Genomic DNA, 27,534 nt, shown 5'->3' on the forward strand with positions numbered 1-27,534 from the left:
TTGATACACTGTATTGTATACTTGAAAGTTGCTAAGAGAGTAGAACTTAAATATTCTCACCAAAAAACGAAGAAAAGGAAGAAAGATAAATGTGTGAGATGATGGATGTTAATTAACCAGGTTGGGTGGGAGGGAATCCTTTCACATTATGTATGTATATCAAGTGATGTACACTTTAAATATCTTACAGTTTTATTTGTCAATTATAGCTGAGCAAAGCTGAAATTTTAAAGAGAATATTTTGCAAACAAAAAACAAAAGTTAGGGCTTCCCTGGTGGCGCAGTTGTTAAGAATCCGCCTGCCAATGCAGGGGACACGGGTTCGAGCCCTGGTCCTGGAAGATCCCACATGCCACGGAGCAGCTGGGCCCGTGAGCCACAATTACTGAGCCTGCGCGTCTGGAGCCTGTGCTCCGCAACAAGAGAGGCCACGATAGTGAGAGGCCCGTGCACTGTGATGAAGAGTGGCCCCCACTTGCCACAACTGGAGAAAGCCCTCACACAGAAACGAAGACCCAACACAGCCATAAATAAATAAATAAATAAATAATTTGAAAAAGAAATAAGCAAAACATTCTCTCTTAAAAAAAAAAAAGTTAAAATAACTTTAAAACTTATCAGGTGGGAAATCTATTCTGCTGTAAGAAGTTAAGTCTTTGCCTAGCTTTATACTGCTGTAAGTCACATTATCCTACTTACAAATATGTTTTTCATGGAGAAATATATTTTCAAACATTTCCTTCTTAAGCTATGTTCCTTATATTAAGAATATTTGCATAGATATTTTTATCCAGTTGGGTTAATTAGAGCTAAATTAATAATAACATAGTGAGTTAATTATCACCAACATCAGTGGGTAAAAATCAGTCTCCTAAGATAAACATAATGAGCTAACACAAACTTCCACTATATTCTAATAAATGTATAGTCTCAAGTTTATATCCCAATATCCATAGAACTATTAAATAAAATTTTGAACATCACGCAAAAGCTCTTTGCCATTTTTAGGAAGCAAACCTATTCAGAAATTCAACTTTATGATCAAATATTGTCAGGACAAGATGGTGGAGTAGTAAGACGCTGCCTGGGTATGCCTCCTCCCATGGATATGCCAAAATTACAACTACATATAGAGAGACTATCTCTGAGAACAACCTGAAGACTAGCAGAAAAGATATTCCACAACTAAAGATAAAAAGGAAAGACCACATTGAGATGGGTAGGAGTGGCCAAGACAGTCTAACTGGGACTCACACTGCTGGCATTACAACCCAATGGCAGGAGGGATATCATAGCCTTGGAAGTCCTCCCCTGAGGAGTGAGGGCTCAGCCCCACATCAGGCTCCCCAGCCTGGATGACCTGCACCGGGAAGATAATTTCCCATAATATCTGGCTTTGACAACCAGTGGTTTTTATGTTTAGGAGAGCCAGACATATGTAAGAAACCAAAAATCTGCTGTTAAAGGCCGCATGCAAATATTCACTCCCTCCAAGTCCCAGCACAGGGGCAGCAGTCTGAATAGCACCTGGGTCATATGTGAAGGAGATTTATTGACTAATTTTAGGGCATATGGCTCAGGGGCAGAGATCTGTTGGAACTTTCTCTGGGTACTGAGGAGCTGGTGAGCATCAGATTTGTTGCTGTTGTTTGTTTATGGCTCGCCCTCTACCTAGCTGTCCCAGTGCTGGCAGGCACCATATCTGACTCTCCCTATTTAAACTATTAATACTGATTGCCCAGTTCTGGGTTCACCTGTGGACCTGATACAGTCAGTGCTACTCCAAAGTGATGCCCCTACCCCACCAGACCCAGCAGTCACCCTCAGCTGTCACCAGAGTCATCCAAATGGCCCCCTTTACCACCAGACCCAGCCAGCAGCACAGCCCTTCCAAAGCAGCCTCCCAATACACCAGTTCCAGTGGGTAGCATCCACTAACACCAGAGCCCCTCCAAAGTGGCCCCCTGCCCCACCATACCTGGCAGCCACACTCAGTTGGTAGTGGAACCTCTCCTAAATGGCCTTCCCACCCCACCAGTTCCAGTGGATGCCTCCAACAAGCACCAAAGCCCCTCAAAAGCACTGCCCTACCAGTCCTATTGGGCACCCTCAGCTGCCACTGGCATCCCCTCAAAGTGATTCCTGCCTCAGAGGCAAGCCTTGCATAGTAGGGCACTTGAAACAGTTGCAACCAGAACTCATAGCCCACTGCACAGAGGCCAGCCCTGAACACTAGCATGCCTGAGGCAAGCATGTTCTTGCCATGAGAGGAGGACATACAGCTTACACAAGGAACTCTCCTGGAGCACCTGGCTGTGGCTACCAGGGGGTATCACACTACGGGACCACACAGGACACCTACTAGATAAAGCCACTCTTTTAATACTGGGGAAAGTAGCTAATCTACCTAATACACAGAAACAAACACAAAGAGTTAGGCAAAATGAGAAAAAAGAATATGTTCCAAATGAAAGAATTAGACAAAACCTCAAAAAAAAAAAAAAAGAAGTAAATGAAACAGATTAGCAACCATCCAGATAAAGAGTTAAAAGTAATGGTCATAAAAATACTCACCAAACTCAGGAGAGGAATGGAGGAACACAGTGAGAACTACAACAAAGAGATAGAATATATTTTAAAAGGAATCAAAGCTAAAGACTACAATAACCAAAATAAAAAATACACTAGAGGGAACCAATAGCAGATTAGATGATACAGAAAAATGGATCTGGAAGACAGGCTAGTGGAAATTACCCAATCAAAACAGCACAAAGAGCAGAAAACTACCAGAGCTCATTTCAGTAAAGTTGCAGGATACAAAATTAATACACAGAAATCTGTTGCATTTCTACACACTAACAACAAAAGATCAGAAAGAGAAATTAAGGAAACAATCCCATTTACCATCGCATCAAAAACAATAAAATACCTAGGAATAAACCTACCTAAAGAGGCAAAAGACCTGTACTCCGAAAACTATAAGATGTTGATGAAAGAAATTAAAGATGACACAAACAAATGGAAAGATATACTGTGTTCTTGGATTGGAAGAATCAATACTGTTAAAATGACTATACCACCCAAGGCAATCTACAGATTCAGTGCAATCTCTATCAAATTACCAATGGCATTTTTTACGGAACTAGAACAAAGAATTTTAAAATTTGTATGGAAACACAAAAGACCCCAAAAAGCCAAAGCAATCTTGAAAAAGAAAAATGGAGCTGGTGGAATCAGGCTCCCTGACCTCAGACTATACTACAAAGCTACACTCATCAAAACAGTATTGTACTGGCACAAAAACAGACATATAGATCAATGGAAAAGTATAGAAAGCCCAGAAATAAACCCATGCACCTACGGTCAATTAATCTACAACAAAGGAGGCAAGAATATACAATGGAGAAGAGACCGTCTCTTCAACAAGTGGAGCTGTGAAAACTGGACAGCTACATGTAAAAGGATGAAATTAGAACATTCTCTAACACCATATACAAAAATAAACTCAAAATGGATTAAAGGCCTAAACGTAAGACTGGATACTATAAAACTCCTAGAGGAAAACATAGGCAGAACACTCTTTGACATAAATCACAGAAATATTTTGGGGGATCCATCTCCCAGAGTAATGGAAATAAAAGCAAAAATAAACAGATGGGACCTAATGAAACTTAAAAACTTTTGCACAGCAAAGGAAACCATAAACAAAATGAAAGGACAGCCTGCAGAATGGGAGAAAATGATGCAACTGACAAGAGATTTATTTCCAAAATATACAAGCAGCTCATACAACTCAATAACAAAACAAAACAAGCAAACAAAAACAATCCAATCAAAAAATGGGCAGAAGATCTAAATAGACATTTCTCCAAAGAAGACATAAGGATGGCCAACAAGCACATGAAAAGATGCTGTACATTGCTAAATATTAGAGAAATGCAAATCAAAACTACAATGAGTTATCACTTCACTCCAGTCAGAATGACCATCATCAAAAAGTCTACAAATAATAAATGCTGGAGAGGGTATGGAGAAAAAGGAACCCTCCTACACTGTTGGTAGGTATATAAGTTGGAATAGCCACTATGGAGAACAGTATGGAAGTTCCTTAAAAATCTAAAAATGGAGTTACAGTATGATCCTGCAATCCCACTGCTGGGTATACATCTGGAGAAAACTATAATTTGAAAGGATACATGTACCTCAATATTCATAGCAGCACTATTTACAATAGCCAAGACATGGATGCAACCTATATGTTCATCTACAGATGAATGGATAAAGAAGATGTGACATATATATACAATGGAATTTTACTTGGCCTTAAAAAAGAATGAAATAATGCCATTTGCAGCAACATGGATGGACCTAGAGATTATCATATTAACTGAAGTAAGATCGAGAAAGAAAAATATCATATGATATTGCTTACATATGGGATTTTTTTAAAAGATACAAATGAACGTATTTACAGAATAGACTCACAGACTTAGAAAACAAACTTATGGTTACCAAAGGGGAAGGGGGGGGGGAGATAAATTAGGAAGTTGGGATTAACATATACACACTACTATTATATAAAATACATAACCAACAAGGACCTATTGTATAACACCAGGAACTATATTCAATATTTTGTAATTATATATATATATATATATATATATATATATATATATATATATATATATATATATATATATATATATATATATATATATTCTTTTTCAGATTCTTTTGTGCTGCACAGATTCACTGTGCTGTACACCTAAAGCTAACACACACAATATTGTGAATTAACTATACTTCAATTAAAAATTTAAAAAATAAATTATAATTAAAATTTGAAAAAAACCAGAAGAAGACAAAAGAAACCCAAAAAATGAGGATAATTTAAGGGACTAGAGGGGCAAGAAGTTGTAGTTATCTTTGCATTTTAGGGGTCCCAGAAGAAAAAGAGAAAGGAAAAAAACGCAGAAAACCTATTTGAAGAAATAATGGCTGAAAATTATTCTAACCTGGTGAAGGAAACAAGCATCCAAGCCCAGGAATGACAGAGTCCCAAACAAGATAAACTCAAAGTGGCCCACACAAGACACATTATAATTAAAATGCCAAGAGTGAAATATGAAGAGAGAATCTTAAATGCAGCAAGAGAAAAACAAATACTTACATGCAAGGAAATCCCCATAAGAATATTAGCTAACGTTTCAGCAGAAACTTTACAGACCAGAAGGGAGTGGCACAACATATTCAAAGTGCTGAAAGGAAAAAACTTACAACCAACAATACCCTATCTGACAAGATCATCATTCAGAATTGAATGAGAGCTAAAGAGTTTTCCAGACAAGCAAAAGCTAAAGGAGTTAATCACAACTAAACTAACCTTTCAAGAAATGTTAAAAGGACTTCTTTAAACAGAAAAAAATAATAATAATAAGTAGAAATATGAAAATTATGAAAGAAAAAATATTACTGGTAAAGGCAAGACTATGGTAAATGTAATAGATCAACCAACTATAAAGCCAGTATGAAGGTTAAAAGACAAAACTAATTAAAATCATGTTTAGCTACAATAATTAGTTAAGGAATACACAAAACAAAAAGATGGTGTAAAAAACAAAACCTTGAGAGGGGGAGTAAAAATATAGTGCCTTTAGAACATGCTCAAACACTTTAGAGCATGCATCACCTTAAAATAGACTGCTATGTACATAGGTTGTTATATAAGAACCTCATGGTATGGACTTCCCTGGTGGCGCCGTGGTTAAGAATCCACCTGCCAATGCAGGGGATATGGGTTTGAGCCCTGGTCCGGAAAGATCCCACATGCCATGGAGCAACTAAGCCCGTGTGCCACAACTACTGAGCCTGTGCTCTAGAGCCCAAGCCACAATTACTGAAGCCCGTACACCTAGAGCCCCTGCTCCACAACAAGAGAAGCCACCACAATGAGAAGTCCATGCACCACAATGAAGAGTAGCCCCTGCTCGTTGGAACTAGAGAAAGCCCATGCACAGAAATGAAGACCCAATGCAGCCAAAAATAAAATATTAAATAAATTAATTAATTAAAAAAAAAAAACCTCATGGTAACCACAAACCAAAAACCAATAATAGAGCCACAAAAAATAAAGAGAAAGGAATACAGCTATTGTACTAAAGAAAGTCATCAAAATACAAGGAAAGAGAGTAAGAGAAGAAGAAAGGAACAGAGAACAACAAAAATAACCAGAAAACAATTAACAAAATGGCATAAGTACATATCTATCAATAATTACTTTAAATGGAAATGGACTAAATGCTCCAATCAAAAGACATGGAGTGACTGAATGGATTTAAAAGCAAGATCCATATATATGCTGCCTACAAGAGACTCACTTCAGATCTAAAGAAACACACACAGACTGAAAGTGAAGGGATGGAAAAACATACAGGCATACTTTGTTTTATTGTGCTTTACTTTATTGCACTTTGCAGATATTGTGGTTTTTACAAATTGAAGGCTTTTGGCAACTCTGCATCTGTCAAGACCATCAGTACCATTTTTTCCAAAAGCATTTGCTCACTTTGTGTCTCTGTGTCACATTTTGGTAATTCTTGCAATATTTCAATCTTTTAATCATTATTATTTATATTATTATTTAGCTTATTATATTTAATGTAATAATATTATATAAGTTATGGTGGTCTTTGATCAGTGATCTGTGATATTACTATTGCAAAATGATTACAACTAGCTGAAGACTCAGATGTTGGTTAGTATTTTTTTACCAATAACATATTTTTAATTAAGATATGTACATTGTTCTTTTAGAGAATGGTATTGCACACTCAATAAACTATATTACAGTGTACACATAACATTTCTATGCATTGGGAAACCAAAAAATTCATGTGATTTGCTCTATTGCAATGTATGCTTTATCACGATGGTCTGGAACTGAACCTGTAATATCTCCAAGGAATACCTGTATTCCACGCAAATGGAAGCAAAAAGATAGCTGGGGGTAGCAATATTTATATCGGACAAAATAAACTTTAACACAGACTGTAATAAGAGACAAAGAAGAACATAAATAATGATAAAGGGATCAATCCAAGAAGAATATATAACACTTGTAAATATATATACACCCAACATAAGAACACCTAAATACATAAAGCAAATATTAACAGACAGAACAGAAGAAATTCACAGTAATACAAGAACAGTAGGGTTCTTTAAACCCCCCTTATATTAATGGATGGATTATCTAGACAGAAAACCAATAAGGAAACATGGACATAAAAAGGGAACCCTCCTGCACTGTTGGTGGTAATGTAAATTGATACAGCCACTATGGAGAACAGTATGGATTTTCCTTAAAAAGCTAAAGATAGAGCTACCATATGACCCAGCAATCCCACTACTGGGCATATACCCTGAGAAAACCGTAATTCAAAAAGAGACATGTACCACAATGTTCATTGCAGCACTATTTACAATAACCAGGACATAGAAGCAACCTAAATGTCCCTCAACAGATGAATGGATAAAGAAGATGTGGCACATATATACATTGGAATACTACTCAGCCATAAAATGGAATGAAACTGAGTTATTTGTAGGGAGGTGGATGGACCTAGAATCTGTCATACAGAGTGAAGTAAGTCAGAAAGAGAAAAACAAATACTGTATGCTAATGCATATATATGGAATTTTAAAAAGCAGTACTGATGAACCTAGTGGCAGGGCAGGAATAAAGACGCAGGTGTACAGAACGGACTTGAGGGCATGAGGGGGAAGGGGAAGCTGGGATGAAGTGAGAGAGTAGAATTCACATATATACACTACCAAATGTAAAATGGATGGCTAGTGGGAAGCTGCTGGATAGCACAAGGAGATCAACTCCAGGCTTTGTGACCTAGAGGGATGGGATAGGAAGGGTGGGAGGGAAGCTCAAGAGGGAGGTGATATGGGGATATATGTATACATATAGCTGATTCACTTTGTTATACAGCAGAAACTAACACAACATTGTAAAACATTTATACTCCAATAAAGATGCGGAAAAAAAAATGACACATTAAATCAGGTTACCTTACGAGATGGATCCAAAGCATTTCACCCAAAAACATCAGAATACACGTTCTTTCAAGTACACATGGAATATTCTCCAGGATAGATTACATTTAATGACACAAAAGAAGTCTCAATACATTTAAACTATTGAAATCATATCAAGCATCTTTTCCAGTCACAATGGTATGAGACTAGAAATCACCTACAATAAGAAACTAGAAAAAACACAAGCACATGGAGTCTAAACAACCATTGGGTCATTGAAGAAATCAAAGAGAAAATAAACCAATACCTTGAGACAAATAAAAGTGGAAATACAACATTCTAAAGTCTATGGGGTGGGGCTTCCCTGGTGGCACAGTGGTTAAGAATCCACCTACCAGTGCATCCACCTACCATGTGCATGGCTCCCACATGCCATGGAGCAACTAAGCCCGTGTGCCACAACTCCTGAGCCCATGTGCCACAACTACTGAAGCCTGTGCGCCTAGAGCCCATGCTCCACAACAAGAGAAGCCACCACAATGAGAAGCCTGCACACTGCAACGAAGAGTAGCCCCCACTTGCCGCAACTAGAGAAAGCCCATGCTCAGCAATGAAGACCCAACGCAGCCAAAAATAAAAAATAAATAAATAAATTTATTTTAAAAAAAAAAAGTCTCTGGGACGCAGCAAAGGCAGTTCTAAAAGGCAAGTTTATAGCCATACAGGTCTACATCAGGAAAGAAGAAAAATTACCAACAAACAACCTAAACTTACACCTAAAGGAACTAGAAAAAGAAGAACAAACAAAGCCCAAAGTTAGTAGAAGGAAAGAAATAGTAAAGACCAGAGTGTGGAAACGAATAAAACAGAGACAAAAAAAGGAAGGAAGGAGGGAAGGAAGGGTCAATGAAATGAAGAGTTGGTTCTTTGAAAAGAGAAACAAAGTTGATAAAACGTTAACCAGACACATCAAGAAAAAAGACAGTTGGCCTAGATAAATAAACTCAGAAATGAAAGAGAAGTTACAACTGACACCACAGAGATACAAAGTATTGTAAGGAATTACTATGAAAAATTATACACCAGCAAATAGGACAACGTGGAAGAAATGGATAAATTCCTAAAAACATACAATCTTCTAAGACTGAATCAGGAAGAAATAGAAAATCTGCATAGGCCAATCACTAGTAATGAAATTGAATCAGTAATCAAAAAATTCTAACAAACAAAAGTCCAGGACTAGACAGCTTTACAGGTGAATTCTACCAAACATTTAATGAAGACTTAATAACTATTCTTCCCAAACTATTCAAAAAAAAATTGAGCAGGAACTAATTCAATGAGGCCAGCATCACCTTGATACGAAAACCAGACATAGACATTACAAACAAGAAAATTACAAGTTAATATCACTAGTGAACACAGATGCAAAATTACTCAACAAAATATTAGAAAACCAAATTCAACAATTTGTTAAAAGGATCATACACCATAATCAAGTGAGATTTATCCCGGGAAAACAAGGGTGATTCAATATCCACAAATCAATCAATGTGATATACCACATTAGTGAAATGAAGGATAAAAATCATGTGATCATCTCAGTAGATGCAGAAGAGAACTTTTCACAAATTCCATTTATGATAAAGATTCTGAACAAAGTGGGTATAAAAGAAACATACCTGAACATAATAAAGGCCACATATGACAAACCCACAGCTAATATCATACTCGGTGAAATGCTGAAAGCATTTCCCTAAGATCAGAAACAACACAAGGATGCCCAATCTCTCCACTTTCATCAACATAGTATTAAAAATCTTATCCACAGCAATCAGACATTAAAAATAAATAAAATGAATCCATATTGGAAAGGAAAAAGTAAAACTGTTTGCAGATGTCATGGTATTATATATATAAAAAATCCTATAGATCCCACCAAAATACTACTAGAACTAAAAAATAAATTCAATAAAGATGCAGGAAACAAAAGTAGCATATAGAAAGCTGTTGCATTTCTATACACTAGTAACAAAATTATTAGAAAGAGAAATAAGTAAAGGGAATTAAGAGGTACAAACCTGTAGTTATAAAATAAGTCACAGGGATGTAATATACAGTATAAGGAATATAGTCAACCATACTGTAATAATTTTGTGTGGTAACAGATAGTTACTAGATTTATCATGGTGATCATTTTGTTATTTATTTGATTGTCAGATCACTATGTTGTACACCTGAAATGAACATAATATTGTATGTCAACTGTACTTTAATAAAATAAAATGTTATATGTCTAGCTAATAAAAAAAGAAATTCAACTTTATGGTAACTAGATACAGAATAAGTATAGATTTAACTTAGTTTTTTGGAGTTTTTTGGCACATGTATGTCAATTGATTTCCACAATTGTTTCAACACATGTTTGTTGTACATCTACTAATCAAGCTACTGTTAGAAACTAGGGGTATAGTCAAGGTTCCTACCTTATGTATTCAAATTTTAATTGGGAATTCAAGAATTCAAATTATTATAATTCAAATTCTAAGATGGGAAATGGATAATTAACAATATGTAAACAATATAATATGTTGTATCAAGAACTATGAAAGAAATACACTAGGTGATAATACAGAGAGATCCATTTAGATACCATCTTAGAGGTGGCATTGAGTTGAGATAAAAGGGTTTACATGAACAAGTAATGTGAAAAAATTTGGAAAGACTAATCTAGGTTTTTAAAAACAAACATACTTTAGAGATGTAGCAGATACATAAACAGTTATAGACCAATACATTTGAAAACTTAAAGAGAAAACATTCTAGAAAAATACAGTTTTTTAAAGGTGCCTCAAAAGGAAATATAGAAGTTGAGCAAAGAAACTTAATCAGTATTTAACAATCTTTGGGGGCGGGGAGAGAGCACTAGCACAGATCATTCCAATCCTAAATTGCAAAATGAAGTTAGCAAATTATCATATACCAATTCAGGCAAGGTCTATATGACAAAGAAAAATTATAGGCTTATCTCATTCATGAACCTAGATACAAAATTCTGAATAAAATATTAGTAAAATAAATCCACCAATATATGAAAAGAGATATGACATATAATCAAGTTGGTTTATACCAGAAGTGCAAGGTTAGTATAATATTTTAAATGTTTTAATGTAATTTACTACATTAATAGATTAAAGGAGAAAACTACCTGATCATCTTAATAGGGACAGAATGAAGCTTTACTTTATTCTTACCTCATATCATAATTACTTACCTCATATCATACATTAAAATAATCTGAGATTAATAATAATGACAATAATAATAAAATAACCTCAGAAGACATACATGTGGAAGGCTAAACTGAAAAACTTTTAAAAAGAGATAGGAAAATATCTTTATTGCCTCAGGAAAAATTTTCTATAATCAATAAAAGTACCTCAAATTATAAAAGCAAAGATTTGATAACTCATTAATAGATACATGAAATGATGTTTGACTTTATTAACAATTAGAGAAAAATATTAATAGCCCAGAGAGGTCTATTTTGCACACACCAGATTGATAAATATGTTAACATTTTAGACTGTTGTTGGTGAAAATATGTTTCAGCCTTCAGGCTGCTATAACAAAATACCATTAACTGGGTGACTTATAAACAACAGTTTATTTTTCACAGTTCTGGAGGCTGGAAGTCTGAGATCAGGGTGCCAGTGTGGTTGGTTGAAGGCCCTCTTCTGGGTGTCAGAATTCTCATTGTATCCTCACGTGGTGGAACAGACTGGGGAGCTCTCTTGGGCCTCTTTTACAAGGGCATTAATCCCACTTATGAGAGTTCTACCCTCATGACTTAAGCACCTCTCTAAGGCTCCACTTGCTATTACCATCGCATTGGGCATTAGGATTTCAATATACGAATTCTGGGCACACACAAACATTCACACCATAGAAATGTACATCAATGGGAACACTTACATACATTGCTAGTAGAAGTATAAATTGGCACAAACAGTTTGAAAGATATTTTTACACTGTCAGCCAAAGTTGAAGATGCATATATCAAATGGTTCCGCAATTCAACACCAGTATATACCTTAGAGAAATCCATGCACAGGTGCATCAAGAGATGTGTGAAAGTATATTTGTAGCAGCATTGTTTCTAATAGGAAAAAATTTGAAACACTAATTTCCATTCATAGAGAAATGGATAAACATTCTCTAGTATAATTATGCTATAGAATGTATACATTATACAGCTGTGAAAAATAAACACAGCAACACAAATCAACATGAATGTATTTCACAAACATAATATTGAATGAAAAAAACAAGTCATAGAAGAAAAGTACAGTATGATTCCATTTATATAAAATGCAAAAAGTTGAAAAATTAAATAATATGTAGTTTATTAATACATATATGTGGTAAACTAGTTTTTTAAAGCATGGAAATTGACCTTGTATCCTGAAACCTTGCTATAATTGCTTATTAGTTCCAGGAATTTTTTTGTCTGTTCTTTGGGATTCTCTACATAGATAATCATGTCATCTGTAAACAAAGAACATTTTGTTACTTCCTTCCCAATCTTGTAAAACTTTTATTTCATTTTCTTGTCTTATTGTGTTAGCTAGAACTTCCAGTATGGTGTTGAATAGAAATCTTTGTCTTGTACCTGTTCTTAGGAGGAAAGCATCTAATTTCTCACCATTAAGTTTTTTGTATGTTCTTGTAGATGCTCCTTTGTCAAGTCAGGAAGCTTCCCCTCTGTTGCTAGTTTGCTGAGAGATTTTATCATGAGCGGGTGTTGGATGTTGTCAAATGCTTTTACTGCATCTATTGATATGATTATATGCTTTTTCTTCATTAGCCTGTTTATGTGATGGACTATATTAAATGATTTTTAATGTTGGACCAGACTTGCATAACTGGAATAAATCCCATTTGGTCATGGTAAATAATTCTTTTTACACATTATTGGATTTAAAATGTCTGTAGCTTTATCTGTAATGTCTTTATCTGGTTTTGGTGTTAGAGTAATGCTGATCTCATAGAATAAGTTGGGAAGTATTGCCTCTGCTTCTATTTTCTGGAAGAGATTATAGAGTACTGACATCCTATATTCCTTAAATGTTAGAATTCACCAATGAACCCGTCTGGGCCTGGTGCTTTTTGTTTTGGAAGGTAATTGGTTATTTATTTATTTTATTTAATGCATATATCCCTATTCACATTATTTCTCTTTGTGTGATTTTGGGTACATTGTATCTTTCAGTTGGTCCATTTCATCTGAGTTATCAAATTTGTGGGCATAGAATTGTCCATTAATTGTTCATTTAATAAGGAGTATTCCTTTATTACTCTTTAATGTCCATGAGATCAGTAGTGATGGCCCATTTTAATTTCTGATATTAGTAATTTGTGTCCTTTGTCTTTTTTTCTTAGCTCAGCTAGAAGTTTATTGACTTTATTGATCTTTTCAAAGAACCAGCTTTTGGTTTCATTGATTCTCTCTACTGCATTTCTGATTTCAATTTGCTGATTTCTGCTCTAATTTTTATTATTATTTTTCTTCTGATTGCTGTACATTTATATTGCTTTTCTATCTCTAGTTTCTTAAGGTGGAAGCTTAGATTATTGATTTTTAGTTCTTGTTTTCTAGTGTATGCATTCCATGTTGTAAATTTCCCTCTACACACTGCTTTCAGCTCATCTCCCAAATTTGATAAGTTGTATTTTCATTTATTTCCAAATATTTTAAAATTTCACTTGAGATTTCTTCCTTGATCCATATATTACTTAGAATTGTGTTAATCTCCAAATATTTAGGGAAATTTCAGGTATCTTTCTGTTATTGACTTCTAGCTTAATTACATTGTGATATGAGAGCATACTTTGATGATTTCTAATTTTTTAAGGTGTGTTTTGTGGCCCAGAATATGGTGCATCTTGGTGAATACTCCATATGATCTTGAGAAGAATGTGTATTCTGCTGTTTTAGGATGAAGTATTCTTTAAATGTCAATTAGATCCAGTTGATTGATGGTGCTCTTCAGTTTAACTGTGTCCTTACTGATTTTCTGCCTGCTGGATCTATTAACTACTGATAGAGAAGTTTTAAAGTATCCAGCTATACTAGTGGATTTTTATATTTATATTTTCTATTTAATAATATTATATTGTATATTTGAAAGTTAGTAAGAGAGTAGATCTTAGGAGTTCTTATCACAAAAACAATTTTTATAGCTATGTATGGTGATGGACGTTAACTAGACTTACTGTGGTGATCATTTTGCAATATATAAAAATGTCAGATCATTATACTGTACACCTAAAGCTAATAAAATGTTATATGTCAATTATATCTCAGTATTTTAAAAAATCAGGCCAGTGACCATATGTGAGTGGGTGGAAGAGAGGGAAAGCAGAGACATACAGGAAATGTCCAAGTTACTGGCAATGTTCTGATTCTTGATATGGGTGATTATTACACAGGTGTTCATCTTGGTATTATTCTTTAAGGTGTGTGTTTTGTATCATATATTCTTGTATAACATGATTTATTATTTTGTTTTAAAAATTAGTAAATAAATGATATTTTAAAAGAAATAGAAATAAAATATGCATATGTACAGAATGTCAGATATCCATTTAAAGAATGTTGCCTTGGATGCCATAAAAAAATCTACATAATTGGATTGATTAATTTGGGTTTAGAAAAGATTGTCCTTATAAAAGATATATTTTGTGGTAAAACAAGAAAGCAAAATAGAAGAAATAATTCTTGAGTAGGACTTCAAGGACCAGTAGAATATAGAGATGGAGAAGAGAGACTGGGTGCTCTAAGAGAAGGGAGGGGTACAAACAGTTTGGAAGGCAAAAAGAAAGAACACACCTGGCACTTCCCTGGTGGCAGAGTGGTTAAGAATCTGCCTGCCAATGCAGGGGACATGGGTTCAAGCCCTGGTCCAGGAAGATCCCACATGCTGCAGAGCAACTAAGCCCATGCACCACAACTACTGAGCCTGCACTCTAGAGCCCGTGAGCCACAGCTACTGAGCCCATGCACCACAACTACTGAAGTCCACACACCTAGAGCCTGTGCTCCGCAACAAGAGAAGCCACGGCAATGAGAAGCCCGTGCACCACAAGGAAGAGTAGCCCCCGCTCGCCGCAGCCTGAGAAAGCCCACACACAGCAACGAAGACCCAACACAGCCAAAAATAAATTAATTAATTTAAAAAATTAATATTAGATTAGTTTGTAAAAAAAAAAAGAACACACCTGAAATATAATACGGCAAGTGAAATTGAATAGGAAAAAAATGAACCTTCCATGAAAAGTATTGGAATAGTTTGAATTTTTGCTGGATATAATTTAAGGGTCACTGAAGTTTCTAACCAGAACATCACTTAATGAAATTCAGTTTAGAGCAGATAAGTTAAAACATGGCAGATTAAATATATTTATTTATCTCTATTCTCTTCCATAATCTTGCTAAAATAACAAGGAGAAACGTTCTTAAAGTTGCAAGCCTATGAAAACCAACAATGGGAAAGGAAGCAAGCACAGAAGATAGAAAGCACAGAGAGAACTGGTAACTGACTTAGTAGAGCACAGAAATTCTGTTAATTAAGAGCTTGCAGAAGGGAATTCTGAAGTAATTGGAAATCCCCAAGGGTGCCTGCAGTCATGCTCCCTGAATATGGGAACCTAGCATATATCCTCTTGGCAGGCTAGAGGATTCTTCTTTGGATTAACTGGTCAGAAATACTTAAATTTAGAATCAGGAGGAGAGAAGCAGAGTGGGGCACAGTGGGAGTAAGGGGTATTCCTCAAAGCTGTCTCACCATTTGTTACTGATACTCTTGTAAATATTAATGGACAGCCAAGGGCAACCAGTTACAGAAAGCCTCCAACATGAATGTAAGAGACCTAAATCAATAAACAGAACAACTGAATTCAGGGGACATAGCACACAGCAGGGAACCAAAGAAAAGTTCACAAAAAATATAAATAGCATCTTCACAGAAATAAGAGAAGATATTATACACATAAAAGAAGATTAAGATGCTATAAAATGAGAAACAAGTAAGAAAAAAATTGAAAAGTGTATAAACGTAGTCATAATTTTTTTTAAAAATCAAAGGTTTGAAAACAAAATGATAGACATGGGAAACTGAAAAGCTCAGTATGCCATGGCCAGGCCTTGAGCGCTGGGTCCTTCCTAGGTCTTGTAGATAACCAATTATCCATTCAAACAAAATAGTCACCAATACATAATTGTACCATGGCTGTGTATATGAGATTATTATGTAGCCAGTGGACAATAACAAAATGATACTGGTGATTTTTTTTACATGTGCTTGAAACCAATGTTAGAGTCAGTGGTGTGGTTTGCCCAAAGCAGTAACTGCACCAAATTTAATGGTGCCATGATTTAGGGCATAGAGTTTTGATGACATTCCTACAACTGGCCCAGCATGGGGCTCCCTTCACCTGGCAGGACCTCATTCTGAGTGGTCAGAATGCCATCACCACAACCAAGTGTGTATTCATTGAGGAAATAGGAAACTCAAGAAGCATTTACTGAACATCCTCTAGCCTGATGTCTCCTGGATTGCCCTGCTGAGAAACTCTCCTTAGAACTTTTCATAAGTTTTAAGATACATGTCAGAGTGCTTGTTTTCACAGATTCCTCTGTGTCCACTTCAAAAGCTAGACCCAGCTCTGTCAAATTTTAGAATACAAAGGAAAAAAAGGGACAATCTTAAAAACTTATAGAAAGGCAACTCATTTGAATCACAAGAGTCAGTGTGTCATCTGACTTCCCCATTAGTAAAGCTAAATACGTGAGGCTGGAGAAAACACCCTCAAAGTTCTGAAGTCTCTACCTAGCCAAACTATCTAGCAGGTATGTAAAATAAAGATATTTTGGGGATTCAGGGTCTCAAAAACTTTATGTTCACATACCCTTTAACAGAGAGGAACTGAAAAATGTGTTTTAACAAAACAAGAAAGATCAAACCATTGGATCCAGTAAATGGTGGCTTCAACCCAGAGAGTAATAAAGGGAAACTCCAGGAAACAAGTAGTAGATTACCTCTGCAGTTACCACATGGAAAATATTATGGAGCACCATTTTAATTACCTATTGGAAAACTTAGAAAACTAAACAAATGTTTAAATGAAATAATTATTAACTTTAGGAGAAATATTTTAAATAAATATAAGAAAACATAATTAAACATTTCTCAGTAGTAAACAATATATATTAATAACAATGTAAATACTATACATTTAGCTAAACACTGTGATATTAACTTGAGAGAAGAGGAGATGTATGGGTAGGTATTATGAGACAGATACATTTTCGTTTGTCATATAAGAATACAATAATGTATAAAATTATATACTAAGAGAATAGTATAAGAATATTTGTTTGAGAATATGGAGACACATTCCAGGACAAAGAGCTGTAAGAGTCAAAACTTTTTCTTTGGGAACTATAGTGAGGAATGAGGAGAAATGGGGCAGTGGTAATGTTTTAGTACTATTTGTTTTGTTTTACCCAGACTTATGTTGATAAAAATAAAAATTTTTATAAAAGATGATAAATGTCAGCACCATGCAAGATGGATGAGAAGGAGGGTGTGCATTTTATTCTTATATTTTCTATTTTTCTCTTCTTAGGACCTGGCATATCTCGATACCGATGACAGCAGATGATGTGCTAAAGGAGATTAGAGGAAATCAGGTGGCTTTTCAAGATTGCTTTACTGCAGATATTTTTTTCCTGCTGACTTTTTCTTTGTTAACAATACCTGAGATTCCTGGGTTTTTACCAGTCTCTTCACCACAGGGTAGTCAGTTAATGGCAGACTGGGCTGCTTGTGTTCCTTCATTTGTTGTTGTGGTAGCTGATATGGAGACCTTTCAGACAAATGATTCATTCCGTACTTGGACCAGAATCAGAGTGCCTCCAAACACTCTGACTGATGATGAAAGACACAGTGTGTCTGATGTGACCCTATCACATGATGGAATATTTTTTTTAATAAATGGTATTCTTTACTTTAAAAATTATAATGCATTTAAAGGACTGGGAAGCAATGTAAATCTTCCTGATGGTGGAATTATTGGCATTACATCAAGAAAATGGTGTTGGATCAACTATTTATTGAAGGTTAGTAAAAAGATTACGTATGTGTATATTATACCTGCACACTTAAGATATATTTACCATACTGTTTAATGCAGTGATATATCAGAGACTATACTATACAGCTCTTTGTAGAATTATTTTTTTAAGATTAATTTTTAATTTATTTTATTTATTTTTGGCTGCATCGGGTCTTAGTTGCAGCACATGGGATCTTCGTTGAGGCATGCAGGATCTTTTGTTGTGGCACATGGGTGTCTCTCTAGTTGTGGTGTGCAGGTTTTCTCTTCTCTAGTTGTGGAGGGTAGGCTCCAGGGCATGTGGGCTCTGTAGTTGTGGTGCATGGGTTCCAGAGCGTGTGGGCTCTGTAGTTCATGGCACACAGGCTCTCTAGTTGAGGCACATGAGCTCAGTAGTTGTGGCACATGGGCTTAGTTGCCCCATGGCCTGTGGGACCTTAGTTCCCTGACCAGGGATCAAACCCACTCCCCTGCTAAGTCAGATTCTTTACCACTGGACCACCAGGGAAGTCCCTGTAGAGTTATTTATGCTTGTAAATAACTCTATCTTTCTGACCTAGCTTCTCAGAGACCTCTTTACAGAGGTGTACCGCCAACGACAGAGAATAAAATGAACCTAAAATATCTTTAATAGATTTAAATAAATGGAAAAGAAATTGGAAACCATGAGAAAAAAAGAATCTATCAAATGACAAGGCAATGAGTAAAACTAAAAGCAAGGAAGTCATTACCATAAAATTTAGGATAATGGTTATCCTGGAAAGAAAAGATGTAGTGATTGGGAGAGAGCATGTGTAATATTTGGGAGTTCTGATTATATTCTATTTCTTAATCTAGGTAGCTATTACACAGATTTCTGCTTTGTGATCAATCTTCCAGCTATTTATTTATTTATTTATATTTGGTCGATTTTCTGTACGTAGATTCTATTTCAAAAATTTTAAATATGTAAAAATAAATGTTAAAATATAACCTAGATAAAACTAACAAAAATTGAAATGTAAAATTCAACGATCACCTTAAATAGAAGATTGGATACAACAAAAATAACTAGTGCATTGGGAAGTAGATAAGAAGAAATCAAACAAAATGAAAAACTGGGAGAAAGGGAGAAACCAAGAAAAAGGGGGTAAGAGAGATGAAAGAAAGAATGGGAAAGAGAAGATTCAACATATATCTAACCAGAATTCCAAAATGAAATTTTAGCAAGAAAGAGAAAGAGCTGAGACTTTTTCAATCCTCAATCCATAAATATTAATAAATCCAAGTTGATATAGGAGAAAAGAAAACCCGCTTAGATACAAAATCGTGAAATTTCAGGGTATCAAAGACTAATAAGAGATATTAAAAGCTTCCAAAGAGAAAGGACAAATTACAAAGTAAAGACTGTAAAACAATTAGACAGAATCAATGGCAGTCAGAAGACAGTGAAATACTCAACTGAGGTAAAGTTATTGGCAACCTAAAATTATATACATTCAATAAAACTATCCTCAAGAATAAGAATGTTTGAAACTATATTAAGAATAAAAATCAGAGATTTTATAATTAGAATAATTGAAATAAAATCCATTAGATGTGCTCAATAGCAGAATGGATATGACATGACAGAGGAAACAGTCAATAAGACTAAAGTTATATCAATAGAAAATTTCCAATGTAAACAATAGAAAATATTGTCAAAGTTGAACCAAGCCCCAGAGACCTGTGGGACAATACCAAAACGTCTAACATACATGACATTGGAGTCCAAGAAGGAGAGGAGAGAGGATCATGTAGAAAAAAATATCTGAATAAATAATGGCTAGAAACTTCTCAAATTTGGTAATGAGTATAAACTTATGGAGCCATGAAGCCCAACAGACTCCAAACAATGTAGTTGTAAAAGAAACTCATAATCAAACTACTAAAAACCAAAGGAAAAAAAATGTAGAAGCAGCCAGAGAGAAGTGATACATCATACATAGAACAATGATTCAAGTGATAGCTGATTTTTCATCACAGGCCATAGGTAACAGAAGGCAATGAAGCAGTATTAGTAGAGTACTGAAAGAAAGGATCATCAGCATAGAATTCTATTCCAGACAAACATGTTTTTCCGGAATTAAGGAGAAATAAAGACATTCTCAGATGAAGGAAAACTAAGAAAATCTGTTACCAGAATACCTACTCTAAAAGAAATATATGTCTAATGAAGCTTATCAGGTGGAAGGGAAATGGAGAATTTAAAACTTCAGTAATGAGTAAAAAACAACTGAAATGGTAGATATACAGGTAAAAATTATTTTAGACTAAAATCATTTTAATAAAATTATTTAATTAGATTTGTTAATCTAATTTATTTAATTAGCTAAAATAAAATTATTCTAATCTAATAATTATTAGATTAAATAATATTTAATCTAATAATAGATTATATTATTATATAATCTATTATATAGATTATTTTTATACTCAAGTTCCTTAAAACTTAAGAGTATAAAATTTTTATATTTTTATACTCTGAAGTCCTTAAAATACGTATGATATGTAAAAGCAAAATTTTAAATATACAACATTTTCTGGTGGGCTTTTTAATGTATGTTGATATAATACATGATGATTACAGCATAAATGCAGAAGGATAAAAGAACCTATGGGGTAGTGAGCTTTCTTCATTATGCTTGAAATGTTAAATGCATTATTATAACCCCTAGAGCAACCACTAAAAAATTATACAAGATAGAGTTTTAGAAACCTCAACAGATAAATTAAAATGGAATACTAAAAAAAAATTTTTTTTTCAATAACCTAAAAGAAGACAGGAAAGGGAAACACAGGGACAAAAACCAGAGGATACAAACAGAAAACAACAAAATGGTAGTTAAATATAAACATGTCAATAATTTCAATAAATGTAAATGGCCAAAAATTACTAATTAAAAGGCAGAGATTGTCAAATTGGATTTTTTTTTTTAAAGACCAAATTGTATGCTTCCCATAAGAAACCCACTTTAAATATACGGAGACATAGTTGAATTAAAAGTAATATATTGGAAAAGGATATATCATGCAAACACTAATTAAAGAAAATGGGAGTGGATTTATTAATATCAGACAAAGTAGGAAAACAATTGGATAAAAAGGGACATTATATGATAAAAGGGTCAATTTGTCAAGAAGACATAGCAATCCTAAATGTGTATGTATCTAACAAACAAGCTTCATAGCATATGAACCAAAATTAATTGAATGGAAAAAAGAAATAGATAAATCCACAAAATTGTTGGAAGATTACCACAGTCCTTTTTCAGTAATAGATAAAACAAGTAGACAGAAAACAAGCAAGGATGTACAAGGATAAATAGCACCAGTGGTCAGAAAACTACTGCCCATCTCACCCAAATCAAGTCTGCTGTCTTGTGTGTAAAAAGTTTTATTGGAATATAGCCGTGCTCATTTGCTTATGTATCATCTCTGGCTGCTTTTGCCCTACAACAGCACTGATAAAAATTTGCAATAGAGTATGTGGACCAAAACTTAAATACTTACTATATAGCCCTTTCCATAAAAAGTTTGCTGACCCCTGAATTAACCAGCTTGACCTAGTAGACATTGGTAAAATATACTCCACCCAACAACAGCAGAAAATATATTATTTTCAAGTAAACATGGAATATTAGCAAAGATAGAGTATATTTTAGAACATAAGACAAACGTTAACAAATTTAAAAGAAGAGAAATCAAAGCATGTTCTCTTGTCATAACAGAATTAAACTAGAAATCAACTTTTTAAAAACAGATATGTGGAAAGTCATCAAGGATTTGAAATTTTACAAATACACATTACAATAACCATTTGGACAAACACCATTTCAAGGGGAATTAAAAATAATTTAAAAAATTTTTTTGGTTTTGGCTCGATTGTGTCTTCGTTGCTGCACACAGGCTTTCTCTAGTTGTGGCAAGTGGGGTCTACTCTCTGTTGCAGTGCATGGGCCTCATTGCAGTGGCTTCTCTTGTTGCAGAGCATGGGCTCTAGGTGCACGGGCTTCAGTAGTTGCAGCACACGGGCTCAGTAGTTGTGGCACATGGGCCCTAGAGTGCACGGGCTTCATTAGTTGTGGCACGTGGGCTTAGTAGTTGTGGTGCACAGGTTCTAGGGCATGTGGGCTTCAGTAGTTGTGGTACATGGGCTCAGTAATTGTGGCTCGTGGGCTGTAGACCGCAGACTCAGTAGTTGTGGTGCACGGGCTTAGTTGCTCCGGGGCATGTGGGATCTTCCCAGACCAGGGCTCGAACCCATATCCCCTGCATTGGCAGGCGGATTCTTAACCACTGAGCCATCAGGGAAGTCCCCTAAAAATCATTTTAACTAAATAAAAATAAAACATTAAAACTATATCAAAACTGATGGAAGTGAAAGAAGAAATTGACAAATCCATAATTATAGTTGAAGATAAAATAAACAATTGTATAGAAGAACTGAACAACCAACTGAATCTAATTTATATTTATAGAATAGCCTACCCAACAACAGCAGAATACATATTCTTAGCAAGCGTTCATGGAACATTTACCAAGATAGAGCATATACTGAGTCATAAATCAAACCTCAACACATATAAAGGAATTTAAATCATATAAAGTATGTTCTCTAACTACAGTGGAATTAAACTAAGAGTCACTAACAGAAATATATCTGGAAATACCCTAATTCTTGGAAATTAAACAATGCACTTCTTTTTTTTTTTTTTTCACACACACACACACACACTGTATAAACAATGCACTTCTAAGTAATTCATGTGTTAAATAGGACATCTCAGGGAAATTAGAAAATCTTTTTAAAAATTATTTTAATTGAAGTATAGTGGGTTTACAATGTTCTATTAGTTTCAGGTGTACAGCACAGTGATTCAGATATGTATATATATATTCTGTTGTATATATTCAGTTATATACATATTTATTTATATGTATATATTCTTTTTCAGATTCATTTCCATTATAGGTTATTCAAAGATATTGAATATAATTCCCTGTAGGTCCTTGTCGTTTGTCTATTTTATATATAGTAGTGTGTATCTGTTAATCTCAAACTCTTAATTTATCCCTCCCTGCCCACTTTCCCCTTTGGTAACCGTAAGTTTGTCTTCTATGCCTGTCAGTCTGTTACTGTTTTATAAATAAGTTCATTTTTCTTATTTTTAGAGTCCACATATAAGCAATATCATATGATATTTCTCTTTCTCTGTCTTACCTCACTTAATATGATAATCTCTATGTCCATCCATGTTGCTGCAAATGGAATTATTTCATTCTTTTTTAAAATGAGTAATATTCCATTGTATACATGTACAACATCTTCTTTATCCATTCATCTGTTGATGGACACTTAGGTTGCTTCCATGTCTTGGCTGTAAATAGTGCTGCTATGAACACTGGGGTGCATGTATCTTTTCAAATTATAGTTTTCTCTGGATATATGCACAGGAGTGGGATTGCTGTATCATACAGTAACTCTATTTTTAGTTTTTTAAGGAACCTCCTTACTGTCCTCCACAGTGGTTGTACCAATTTACATCCCCACCAATAGTACAGGAGGCTTCCTTTTTCTCCACACGCTCTCCAGCATTTATTATTTGTAGACATTTTAATGATGGCCATTCTGACTGGAGTGTTTGATTTACATTGATTTTCATTTGCCTGTTGGCCATCTCTATATCTTCTTTGGAGAAATGTCTATTTATGTCTTCTGCCAATTTTTTGATTGGGTTTTTTTTTATAGAGTTATATGAGCTATTTTTGTATTTTGCAGACGAATCCCTTGTCAGTCAGATGGTTTGCAAATATTTTCTCCTATTTAGTAGGTTGTCTTTTTGTTTTGTTTATGGTTTCCTTTCCTGTGCAAAAGCTTTTAAGTTTAATTAGGTCTCACTTGTTTATTTTTGCTTTTATTTCCATTACTCTAGGAGATAGACCTCAAATAATATTCCTGTAATTTATCTTAAAGAGTGTTCTCCCGGGGCTTCCCTGGTGGCACAGTGGTTGAGAATCTGCCTGCCAATGCAGGGGACACAGGTTCGAGCCCTGGTCTGGGAAGATCCCACATGCCATGGAGCAACTGGGCCCGTGAGCCACAATTACTGAGCCTGCGCGTCTGGAGCCTGTGCTCCACAATAATAGAGGCCACGACAGTGAGAGGCCCGCATACCGCGATGAAGAGTGGCCCCCGCTTGCCACAACTAGAGAAAGCCCTCGCACAGAAACAAAGACCCAACACAGCCATAAATAAATAAATAAATAAATAAATAAATAAATAAATAAATAAATAAATAAATAAATAAATAAAAAAGAAAAAAAAAGAGTGTTCTGCCTATGTTTTCCTCTAGGAGTTTTATAGTATCTCCTCTTACATTTAGGTCTTTAATCTATTTTGAGTTTATTTTTGTGTGTGGTGTTAGGGAGTGTTCTAATTTCATTCTTTTACATATAGCTGTCCAGTTTTCCCAGCACCACTTATTGAAGAGACTGTCTTTTCTGCATTGTATATTCTTGCCTCTTTTGTAGTGGATTAATTGACCATAAGTGTGCGGGTTTATTTCTGGGCTTTCTATGCTGTTCCATTGATCTATGTGTCTGTTTTCTGCCAGTACCATACTGTTCTGATCACTGTAGCTTTGTAGTATAGTCTGAAGTCAGGGAGCCTGATTCCTCTAGCTTTGTTCTTTCTCAAGATTGTTTTGGTTATTTGGGGTCTTTTCTGTTTCCATAGAAGTTTTAAAATTCTTTGTTCTAGTTCTGTGAAAAATGCCATTGGTAATTTGATAGGCATTGCATAGAATCTGTAGATTGCCTTGCATAGTATGGTCATTTTAACAATATTAATTCTTCCACTCCAAGCACATGTTATATCTTTCCATTTGTTTGCGTCATCTTTAATGTCTTTCATCAGTGTCCTTTTTTTTTAACATCTTTATTGTAGTATAATTGCTTTACAATGGTGTGTTAGTTTCTGCTTTATAACAGAGTGAATCAGCTATACATATACATATATCCCCATATCTCCTCCCTCTTGCATCTCCCTCCCACCCACCCTATCCCACCCTTCTAGCTGGTCACAAAGCACCGAGCTGATCTCCCTGTGCTATGTGGCTGCTTCCCACTAGCTATCTATTTTACTTTTGGTAGTATATGTAAGTCCATGTTATTCTCTCACTTCATCCCAGCTTACCCTTCCCCCTCTCCGTGTCCTCAAGTCCATTCTCTACGTCTGTGCCTTTATTCCTGTCCTGCCCTGAGGTTCTTCAGAACCTTTTTTTTTTTAGATTCCATATATATGTGTTAGCATACGGTATTTATTTTTCTTTTTCTGAATTACTTCACTCTGTATGACAGTCTCTAGGTCCATCCACCTCACTACAAATAACTCAATTTCCTTTCTTTTTATGGATGAGTAATATTCCATTGTATATATGTGCCACATCTTCTTTATCCATTCATCTGTCAATGGACACTTAGGTTGCTTCCATGTCCTGGCTATTGTAAGTAGAGCTGCAATGAACATTGTGGTACATGACTCTTTTTGAATTATGGTGTTCTCAGGATATATGCCCAGTAGTGGGATTGCTGGGTCGTATGGTAATTTTATTTTTAGTATTTTAAGGAAGCTGCATACTGTTCTCCATAGTGGCTGTATCAATTTACATTCCCACAGTGCAAGAGGGTTCCCTTTTCTCCACACCCTCTCCAGCATTTATTGTTTGTAGATTTTTTGATGATGGCCATTCTGACTGGTGTGAGGTGATACCTCGTTGTAGTCTTGATTTGCATTTCTCTAATGATTAGTGATGTTGAGCATCCTTTCATGTGTTTGTTGGCAATCTGTATATCTTCTTTGGAGAAATGTCTATTTAGGTCTTCTGCCCATTTTTGGATTGGGTGGTTTGTTTTTTTGATATTGAGCTGCGTGAGCTGCTTATAAATTTTGGAATTAATCCTTTGTCAGTGGCTTCATTTGCAAATATTTTCTCCCTTTTTGAGGGTTGTCTTTTCATCTTGTTTATGGTTTCCTTTCCCTTTGTTGTGCAAAAGCTTTTAACTTTCATTAGGTCCCATTTGTTTATTTTTGTTTTTATTTCCATTTCTCTAGGAGGTGGGTCAAACAGGATCTTGCTGTGATTTATGTCATAGAGTGTTCAGCCTACGTTTTCGTCTAACAGTTTGATAGTGTCTGGCCTTACATTTAGGTCTTTAAACCATTCTGAGTTTATTTTTGTGTATGGTGTTAGGGAGTGTTGTAATTTCATTCTTTAACATGTAGCTGTCCAGTTTTCCCAGCACCACTTATTGAAGAGGTTTTCTTTTCTCCATTGTATATTCTTGCCTCCTTTATCAATAATAAGTTGACCATAAGAGCATGGGTTTATCTCTGGGCTTTCTATTCTGTTCCATTGATCTATATTTCTGTTTTTGTGCCAGTACTCTACTGTCTTGATTACTGTAGCTTTGTAGTATAGTCTAAAGTCCCAGAGCCTGATTCTTCCAGCTCTGTGTTTCTTTCTCAAGATTGATTTGGCTCTTCAGGGTCTTTCATGTTTCCATACAAATTGTGAAATTTTTTGTTCTAGTTCTGTGAAAAATGCCATTGGCAGTTTGATAGGGATTGTTTTGAATCTGTAGAATGCTTTGGGTAGTATAGTCACTTTAACAATGTTGATTGTTCCACACAAGAACATGGTATATCTCTCCATCTGTTTGTATCATCTTTAATTTCTTTCATCAGTGTCTTATAGTTTTCTGCATACAGGTCTTTTGTCTCCTTACATAGGTTTATTCCTAGGTATTATATTCTTTTTGTTGCAGTGTAGATGGGAGTGTTTCCCTAATTTCTCTTTCAGATTTTTGTCATTAGTGTATAGGAATGCAAGACATTTCTCTGCATTAATTATGTATCCTGCTATTTTACCAAATTCATTATTTAGCTCTCGTACTTTTCTGATAGCATCCTTAGGATTTTCTATGTATAGTATCATGTCATCTGCAAACAGTGACAGCTTTACTTCTTCTTTTCCGATTTCAATTCCTTTTATTTCTTTTTCTTCTCTAATTGCTGTGGCTAAAACTTCCAAAACTATGTTGAATAATAGTAGTGAGAGTGGACAACCTTGTCTTGTTCCTGATCTTAGAGGAAATGGTTTCATGTTTCACCATTGAGAATGATGTTGGTTTTGTGTTTGTCATATATGCCCTTTATTATGTTGAGGTAAGTTCCCTCTATGCCTACTTTCTGGAGGGTTTTTATCATAAATGGGTGTTGAATTT

General features: G+C 35.0%; 1 protein-coding gene across 1 annotated transcript in view; it reads left to right on the forward strand.

The window, feature by feature from the left end:
- CATSPERE (catsper channel auxiliary subunit epsilon) overlaps nt 1-27,534 on the forward strand; it is a 271,733-nt gene that overhangs the window by 108,801 nt on the left and 135,398 nt on the right. Inside the window, exon 9 of the mRNA XM_068538508.1 lies at nt 17,740-18,232. Within this exon, the coding sequence (XP_068394609.1) occupies nt 17,740-18,232 (493 nt within the window). The remainder of the gene's footprint in view (nt 1-17,739; nt 18,233-27,534) is intronic.

This window comes from Eschrichtius robustus, chromosome 3 (assembly GCF_028021215.1).
Source record: "Eschrichtius robustus isolate mEscRob2 chromosome 3, mEscRob2.pri, whole genome shotgun sequence".
NCBI lineage: Eukaryota > Metazoa > Chordata > Mammalia > Artiodactyla > Eschrichtiidae > Eschrichtius > Eschrichtius robustus.